Genomic DNA, 9,274 nt, shown 5'->3' with positions numbered 1-9,274 from the left:
TCAAATTTTCAAAGAATTCGTAAAAATGAGACTTCTGGGCGCTCTCTTGAATATTTACTTCTAGATGGCTGAATGAATAATTAAAAATTATTTATTTATTTAATAATAATATATAAAACTCAACAATTACGCACGTGCCAGGAAGGATCCATTCCGCCTCATCGACCACTAATAATCCCAACTACGCTACGCACGTGCGTCATAAACCTGTCTTGCACTCTTGGGCAGGCAGCGTAGACACGGGGGGAGGTGGGAGCCTGCAACTCCAAGTCATAAAAACGGTGCGTCGTTTCAAAGTGTTCCTAATGCAGTCAATCGTCCTTCACGACTATTCCGGGCCATTCTTTAAGAACTAAGACAACACGTCGCTCACGTAACAAGCTGCTGACACAACAGCTCCCAATAAAATCCTGCCACGTTTGGAACTACAGTTTATTCCCATGTTGCGGGACCCATTATATTATTGTCTTTTCCCAATAATGGTCTGCCACGTCATACCTTTATTTGGCTCTATTCCTATGAATCGGATCCTAACACGAAACTGCCTCGCTGTCATCACCATCCCCAATTGTTAACCCCTGCAACGGATTTTTGATTTTTCTGTCCAGAAATCCAAAACCCAAATATTAATTAAATAAGTACTCCAATATATAAATACGAATCTCCCTTCGGTTTCCGAGTTTTGTTTTTGCAACCCTTTATTGTCAATCTTTGTGGGATATATTCTCTGGCTGTAGCTAGAAATTTTCTTTAAAAAAGCTGGCTTTTTTTTTTCTTCTACAGAAAAAGTTTCTAATTTGAATAAAAAATTTCTAAATTTTACTTTTTTTGTTGGGTTCTGTTTATCTTTTTCAAAAGCCATTGGAAGTTCATTGGAGTATATAATTTTGCTCCCTTTTATTAGCTCATTGCATTTAATCATTAATCATACACTTATCGGGTAATTGAACTCAGAAATGCCTCTAATTCGGCGCAAAAAACCCAATGAACCCAGCAAAACATCAGCATCGGATTCAAAAACACCAAGCGAGGAGGAGGAGGATAGTAACAATAAGGAACACCAAAAGAAACCCATCAGTGGAAGAGCGCAGGAAAAGCCCGGAAGCAAACCGAAATGGTCTTGCATAGACAGCTGCTGCTGGTTCGTGGGCTGCATATGCATAGCGTGGTGGGTTCTACTGTTTCTCTACAACGCAATGCCTGCATATGTGCCCCAGTATGTCACCGAGGCTATCACGGGTCCCTTGCCGGACCCGCCGGGTGTGAAGCTGAAGAAAGAGGGATTGAAGGTCAAGCATCCTGTGGTTTTTGTCCCTGGGATTGTCACGGCGGGACTTGAGTTGTGGGAAGGCCATCAGTGTGCTGATGGCTTGTTTCGGAAGCGGCTTTGGGGTGGAACTTTCGGAGAAGTATATAAGAGGTACGGATGATTGGGTGTATTCTGGGATTTTAATTGGTTTGTTAATTTTTTTTTTTGTACATTTGTTTGATGAATTGGAGATGCGAATTTGCTTGTTATGTGTAGAAGTTGTTTAGTCATTAACTAGCAATTTTTAAGCCCCTGCTAGGAAGTAGTGAATTTAGTTAACTTTTGCATATTGATTAGCTCTTCAGTAGTGTTGATTTGAATATTATGGACTTTTTGTTAAGGAAATATAGTTCCTTGTAGAGAAGACAATTTAGCTTGTTATTTTTATTGGATAAGATAAAGTTATGATTAATTAGTTTGCCCTCTTTGGTTAATTTGTTTCTTTTTCCAGATATATATGAGTTGTTCATTGTTATACAACTAGCCATTTTGGATAATTGTGTGTCAGATTAATGGTTGACGCTGAGCATGAGTACGAGTAAGATGTACTTTTTTTCTTGAACTTGACATATTCATTATGAACTTTGGTCTCCTGACCAGATGCAGTAAATGTTCTGCTTTTCAATTAGGAGTAGTATACACTCTGCACAGCACACTAAACTGAAAACAGAAAGCACTTAGCAATCTGGATCAAAAGCTCAAATTTATTAACATGGCTGATACAACATCCAATCACTTGTGTAAATGATTTGATTGGAAAAGTCAGTGCCTCAATGATGGAAACTTAGCATGGTTTCCATCTCCCTCCTCTCCTATTGCTAAAATGAAACAGAGAGGAATGTTGGCTTAATTTGCAACGCACACATACAGGAAAGGAATTTACTATTACTTTTTTTTTTTACAAGACAAAAAATCTGTTCCTTAAATTCACAGGGGCTTAGGAATTGCTGGTTCTAATTAGATACCATTGGCAATAGCAGCTTTCTTCCTATCAGATGTGAAATGCTATTGGTGATTGGTTGACCACCTTTTTATTGTTCTGTTGGATATTTTGCAGACCTCTCTGTTGGGTGGAGCATATGTCTCTACACAATGAAACTGGATTGGATCCTCCGGGCATAAGGGTTAGGCCTGTATCTGGACTTGTTGCTGCTGATTACTTTGCTCCAGGTTACTTTGTGTGGGCAGTTCTGATGGCTAACTTGGCACGCATTGGATACGAGGAGAAAACAATGTATATGGCCTCATATGACTGGAGACTTTCATTTCAGAACACTGAGGTTTTTCTTTGTTCTTTTTGTTCCCCATCTTGAATTTCTTGATGTTGTTATAGATGCCTGTGGAATGTATCTTCTAGCTTCTGTTCTTTTCATCATATAAGTGATCATATATCTGATAAACTCGATAAATCAGGTCCGTGATCAAACTTTAAGCCGCATGAAGACTAATATAGAATTGATGGTTGCTACCAATGGTGGGAATAAGGCCGTTATTATTCCACATTCTATGGGTGTTTTGTACTTTCTGCATTTCATGAAGTGGGTTGAGGAACCAGCTCCAATGGGTGGAGGGGGAGGACCAGATTGGTGTGCTAAGCATATCAAGGCAGTGATGAATATTGGTGGTCCATTTTTAGGTGTTCCAAAAGCAGTTGCAGGGCTTTTCTCTGCTGAAGCGAGGGATATTGCAGTTGCCAGGTTTTTTCAGTGTTCTGATAGATTGTTTAGAGTTGTATGTACAGTGGATTAAAGAAAAATAAAACTTGCAATAAAACAGTGCAATTTTTAAGAGTAACTTTTCTCATAGATTTGAACAATTGAACATAACTTTAGCCAATATCAATCCATTCACCTAATACTTCTCTTACAGATATGAACATAGCTTGGCCCTTTTTTAGCTGTCCTTCTGGGATGACATAAAAGGCTTGTTCGATTGTCTAATTTTTTAATGCAAAAAAATCTTCACTTCCTTCTTTTGATCCACAGGTTTTTCTTATAAAATAGAAAATGTACTTATATTTTGCAAGTATTGTCAGAATGTTTGTTACAAGCCATCTTGGTTTTCTCCTACCGACAACTGAAATTTTAGTTTTTCAAATTGATGTTTCCCTTATTTTAGTAATTAGTCAATTACTTTCAAGTGCAAATCATACCTAATTTAAATGTTGTCTTTTAATTATTAGAGGCTTAAAGTTAATTGTCACATTATTGATAACCTTCAGTTGGCAACCATCACGAGTCTAGTTCTGATGGAAAGCATATGCATCTCATATCATATGAGCTTGTGAGTTTTTTTAGCTGTTTATAGACTGCATATTTCTCCTCTACTTATCTGTCTTCATATATCATATTTAAAGCAAGTGGTTGAAGCCAGAATTTTTTATTTTTAATTTTTTTGGGGATAAGAAGTTTCTCTTCTATTGCTGATGGTCAATTACATATCTATTGTCTTCCCAGTGCACACTTCCTTCTCTAAATGTTCATGATTTTTGTTTTTATATGCATTTATTTTCTAGTCAGCTTGCTTGCAATGGATGTTCTAAATCATACTCCCAACTTGCAGGGCCATTGCACCAGGCTTTTTGGAAAATGATATATTTTCCCTTCAGACATTGCAACATGTAATGAGGATGTCTCGCACATGGGATTCAACCATGTCAATGATACCAAGAGGTGGGGACACTATTTGGGGTGGTCTTGATTGGGCACCTGAAGAAGGTTACATTCCTAGCACGAGAAGGCAAAGAAACAATGACACTAATAATGGTTGCCAAGATGGAATTGAAAATGAGGTTTCTCAAAGAGAGAGTGTTAAATATGGAAGAATTATATCATTTGGGAAAGACGTAGCAGAGGCACATTCATCTGATATTGAGAGGATTGAGTTTAGAGTAAGTGTGTTTATTAAGTTTGGTGAGAAGGACAGCATTTTTTTTTAATTTTAGCCTAGCTGTGCATGTTTATTCCATTTATTGCCAAGTTATGCAGATTTAGTTCCTTGTACATTTGTGCTCTTTTGCAGTTGCTTTTTCAGGGTGTTGCAATTTTTACTTTTTATTTATTTTCTTAATTTGTATGGCTGATTTTTTATGGCTCTGACAAATTAATACAATCCTCCCATTCTACATTCTTATTGCTTCTATGCATCAATATCAGCCTTTTCAGAATTTTTAACTGTTGCTGTAATATGTCCTTTGCTATCTCAATATGCAGGATGCTGTTAAAGGTCGTAGTGTTGCAAACAATACTTGTCGTGATGTGTGGACAGAGTACCATGAAATGGGATATGGAGGTATTAAAGCTGTTGCAGAATATAAGCTTTATACTGCTGGATCTATTCTAGATCTGCTTCATTTTGTTGCCCCAAAAATGATGGAGCGTGGTAGTGCTCATTTCTCTTATGGAATTGCTGACAATTTGGATGATCCAAAGTACAAACACTACAAATATTGGTCAAACCCCCTGGAGACAAGGTGAGAATATCATACTTTATCAATTATTCTTAGAAAATGCAATTTGAATTTTCTTCTTTGTAACAGCCTTGCGAAACATATTAGATGACAGCAATATCCCTTATTATACAAACCATCATTTCAGTAGCGTGCTTATCTACAGCTTTAAGTTGGTAAATATAAGTGGCTGCATTTCTGAAAGAAAGCTAAATCTTTGTTGCTTCAGTATATTATTATAGCGGCATGGCAATATATATAATAGGAATTGATTTGGAAAATTTGTATGGTCATAGTGATCCCAGAAAATGTAGGTTTTTATATCAAATTTAACTGCAGGAAACTCTGCAATGAAGAAAGATAGCTTTTTAGCTTTTTTCCCTTGTTTGTTGATAGTAATTCCATAAACAAATTCTGCCAATAAACCATCATAATAATTGACGTAATCTTGAATTTGATGTTTTGATACAGTGTATTTTTCTTAATTTCTTTAAATCTTATCATTGTGTGTGTGTGTGTGTGTGTGTGTGTGTGTATTCTCTCTGCTAATGTCTGTTTTCAACTATTTTCCCCATAGTTATCAGCCTCTTGCATAGCTCTCTCTCTCTGTCTCTCTCTCTCTCACACACACACACACATTAAATTCTTTTTATTTACCTGATTGGGCAACTAAGGCATGGCAATTTGAATCTGTACATGTTCCTCTTGTTGACTATGCTTGATCTGGCATGCTGGTTTTACAGGTTACCCAATGCCCCAGAAATGGAAATTTTTTCCATGTATGGAGTTGGCATACCAACTGAAAGAGCTTATGTTTATAAGTTATCTCCTGCGGCTGAATGCTACATTCCATTTCAGATTGACACATCAGCTGATGGGGAAGATGAAGACAGCTGTTTGAAAGATGGAGTCTACACTGTTGATGGGGATGAGACTGTTCCTGTTTTAAGTGCAGGCTTCATGTGTGCTAAAGCATGGCGGGGAAAAACTAGATTCAATCCTTCAGGAAGTCGGACATACATTAGGGAATATTATCATTCTCCTCCAGCAAACTTGTTGGAAGGCCGGGGCACCCAAAGTGGTGCTCATGTTGATATAATGGGAAATTTTGCTTTAATTGAGGACTTAATGAGGGTGGCAGCTGGGGCTACAGGAGAAGAGTTGGGAGGCGATCAAGTTTATTCAGATATCTTTAAGTGGTCTAAGAAGATCAATTTATCATTGTAATTGCAAGGTGGTGCCAAAATTTTTAACTTAAAACAGTGCATTTTTCTTATTAACATAGTTTTAGCAGTATACTATCTCAACAACCAGTGTAAAAATTTCGTCCCGCCTCATGACTCTCTCAACCGTAGCCACTGAAAAAATGACATCTTTGAGATTTTGTGGGACATTGTTTTTCTACTTTTATCTGAAAAATCTTTTTTGCGTCTATAGATCTTGCCCAAATAACCAGCTCCCTTAATTTACTTGTAAAAAGGCAGAACTAGTATACTTGTTTGGATGCTGTTACAGAATCCCAGTTAGGGTTCTGCCTCAGATAATAAGAAGAAAGGAAATGAGAGAATAGAAGAAATAGGGATAAGAAATAGAGAGAAAGAGAGAATTATAGAGAGAGAAGTAATTATTGTATTATTGAATTCTTGGCTGACCCTTTTAGTTATAATGCTACCTTATTTATACAATATTTTCCTCCCATACATTCTCACAGTTCCTATTCCCCTTATTATCATAACAGATGCTAATATTTATGCATGTAATTTGTTGTTTCTGTTAGAGGAAAATTTGCTGACTCTTGTTCATTCTTCTATTTGCAGGGATGTGGGACCTGAGGATGCAAGTGATTCCATGAAAACGGCCTTATTTTTTCTTGTGCTTGTCCTGAACATTATAATTCTGAAGCAAGGCAGCTAAGTTTTCTGGTCTCTTATCCAACCGTGATTTAGAAGAAAGCAGCAAATCTTGCTGCATCATGGCAGATTCGCTTTTCCTGTGATGTAAAATTGAACTGCAGCTATTGTTGTTGCTTTTATTAAGTTAACCATTCGATATACATCTTTTGTATTTTGTACTTGTTGTGCCTGGAACTTTTAAAACTGAAAATGATACACCTTCGTATGTCTTTGGAACTTGGAAGTTGGAACCGTATAATTTATCAAATTGATGTGCTTTTGCTGAAATCACCAAAATGAGTCCCAAACCTTTCCTGTTGACAATGGATTACTTTTTCTTGGAAGGTACTTCTGAAGGATTTACTTTGTCTTCTGTGCTGTGATTATCATTTCATTTACTTTAGGTGCATCAATTAGCTGAGGATGCACTGTTCTCATGATCCTCAATTGAAGTCTTCAACATTTCTCAAAATATTACTACAGTTAACAGAGTTGCTAGTTAATCTCAGATTATTCCCACTTTGGATGATTGAAATAGCTAGTAGAACCATTGAAATTAGAAATTTTGCCTGTTATGGGAATCAGAACCTCTTCTTTTTAGAGCATGACTGTTTTCTGAAAATCAACATGCTTGACCTTTTTTTATAATGTCATAGATTTTCCCTTTTCAGGACATCATAAGGAATCAAGAATGTTCTCACTTTTGGGAAAATGATGATGAATCTGTGTGTATGTGATCAGCGATCCCTTAAGCTTTCAGCTATTGGATCAACGGCTGAAAATTGAAAGAAGTTCACTCTTTGAGTACAGCATGTGCACTGAATCATTTATATTGGATTATTTTTCAAATTATAAGATTTTTAATTTAAGTTTTATTTATAATAAATGAAACACAAAACTTATGTTATTAATAGAACTTGTCAATGGATAACTCTAACTAGCTAATTTTGGATGAGGGAATATCATTGCCTGGGTTAACATAAATTTTCTTTGATGACCTAATATACATTGTTTTAATTATGGTAGGTATTATTCAGATATAATCTAATAATTGAACTGAATCAATAAAATTTAGTTATTTTGAGAAGAACACTTTTATTTAATTTTCTGTTAGTAATTTTAAAAATGATCAATATTTAATTATTGGTTCGATTACTTTTAATTTGATAATCAAATTTATATTAATTAATATTATAATTTCATTAATAATATATTTTTTATAATTATTATTTTTATAAATTTATTAACACCCATTTGTCTTTTTTATTGTGAAAGTTGGTAGAATCTTACCTTATTTGAATTAAGTGTAGTGTGATTAATGTAGTATAGTATTGTATTGTATGGTATGATTTTTATTGTTAATATGTTTGAAAAAATACATGATCATTTAATAACCTTTCTCTTGTTTTGTTAGATAGTATAGTATGAATAAAATAAATATAAAGATTGTTAAAATATTTAAATAAATAAATAATTTTAAAATATTTATTTAAAAAATATTAATTTATAAAAAATATTATTATAATAATAATTAAAGATACATTATATATATATATATATATAGAGAGAGAGAGAGAGAGAGAGAATAAACATATCTTCATTACTCAAAAAGGGACAGTACATCCAAAGTAGCAAAAGAAAGAACAGATAGAGAGCTAGTTAAATGAAGAGGGTCCTCTACACGTAAAGCCTGGAAAGGATTTTGTGCCATGGAACCTGTTAATGCTTTAACTGTAGTTAGACTACCACTTTAGCAGCATGATACATTCTTGAGAGTTCCGAATAACAACACCCAAGCCTGTAATCCCATCTCCGGAGCACGCAGCATCTGCGTTAAGTTTATATGTATTAGCTGGTGGTGGTTACCATCTACAAGGGTCTGGAGCATTGCATTTATCATCTTTCTGTTCAATTGCCTCTTTAAATTCAGACCACAAACCCACTCCTATGTTGACAGCTCTACTTAACTCCGGGTGTACATCTCTGAACACAAAATTATTTCGTTCCTGCCACACACTCCAAGCAAGCATAAGAAACAATTCTATAACATCCATATCATGAACTTTAAATAACCAATTAATAATGCTGCAACCGGAACGTTCAATATATCGTATTCTCAATGAGCAAGCATATAAAACCATAGAGGCAAAAGAGCAATCACAAAACAAATGATCTAAAGTTTCCTTGGCATCCCCACACATCAAACACATATCATCAAGCTCAATTCTCTTCTTTCTCAAGTTATCTTTAACGGGTAGAACACCATTAACCAATTTCCAAGCAAAAACTTTAACATTTTGTGGAATAGACGAAGACCAAAGGCTCGTTTAATGAGAAAAGGATTGTACCATATTAGAAGCACTTGGACAAAACTACCTCTGGAGTTGGCTGCTCTTATAATTGGGAAAGCCCTTTCTTTTAAATATATAATATTGAAGTTATATAACTAGAATTTTATATATTGTGCAGGGATAAAATAGAAAAATAAAAATTTTACATCATGTCAAATTATCATTTTACAATCTCAAATCATCATTTTTTTTAACAATAATCTTTTCAAATTATATCATATAATATGCAATCATCTCAAATCATGATTTAAATATAGTGTTAATTAGATGAATA

The 9,274-nt window shown here is 35.0% G+C and overlaps 1 protein-coding gene across 1 annotated transcript; it reads left to right on the top strand.

The window, feature by feature from the left end:
- Nucleotides 1-565: 565 nt before the first annotated feature.
- On the top strand, nt 566-6,937 carry LOC110641537 (phospholipid:diacylglycerol acyltransferase 1). Its single transcript, XM_021793314.2, has 7 exons — nt 566-1,420; nt 2,367-2,589; nt 2,723-3,006; nt 3,872-4,199; nt 4,522-4,781; nt 5,501-5,991; nt 6,575-6,937. Exons 1-6 carry the CDS (start codon nt 957-959, stop codon nt 5,982-5,984), a joined length of 2,043 nt encoding a protein of 680 aa, XP_021649006.2. The 5' UTR covers nt 566-956; the 3' UTR covers nt 5,985-5,991; nt 6,575-6,937.
- Nucleotides 6,938-9,274: the final 2,337 nt, after the last annotated feature.

This window comes from Hevea brasiliensis, chromosome 1, assembly GCF_030052815.1.
Source record: "Hevea brasiliensis isolate MT/VB/25A 57/8 chromosome 1, ASM3005281v1, whole genome shotgun sequence".
Taxonomy (NCBI): domain Eukaryota; kingdom Viridiplantae; phylum Streptophyta; class Magnoliopsida; order Malpighiales; family Euphorbiaceae; genus Hevea; species Hevea brasiliensis.
Note: the sequence above shows the minus strand (reverse complement) of the source record. Positions and strands in the feature narration are given on the sequence as shown.

What these genes read in the sequence shown, in the direction of transcription:
- LOC110641537 (XM_021793314.2), top strand. Translation starts at nt 957, where the DNA reads ATGCCTCTAATTCGGCGCAAAAAACCCAATGAACCCAGCAAAACATCA. An exon ending in TTCGGAGAAGTATATAAGAG is followed by an intron (nt 1,421 to 2,366) that starts GTACGGATGATT and finishes GATATTTTGCAG; the next exon opens with ACCTCTCTGTTGGGTGGAGC. An exon ending in TTGAGAGGATTGAGTTTAGA is followed by an intron (nt 4,200 to 4,521) that starts GTAAGTGTGTTT and finishes CTCAATATGCAG; the next exon opens with GATGCTGTTAAAGGTCGTAG.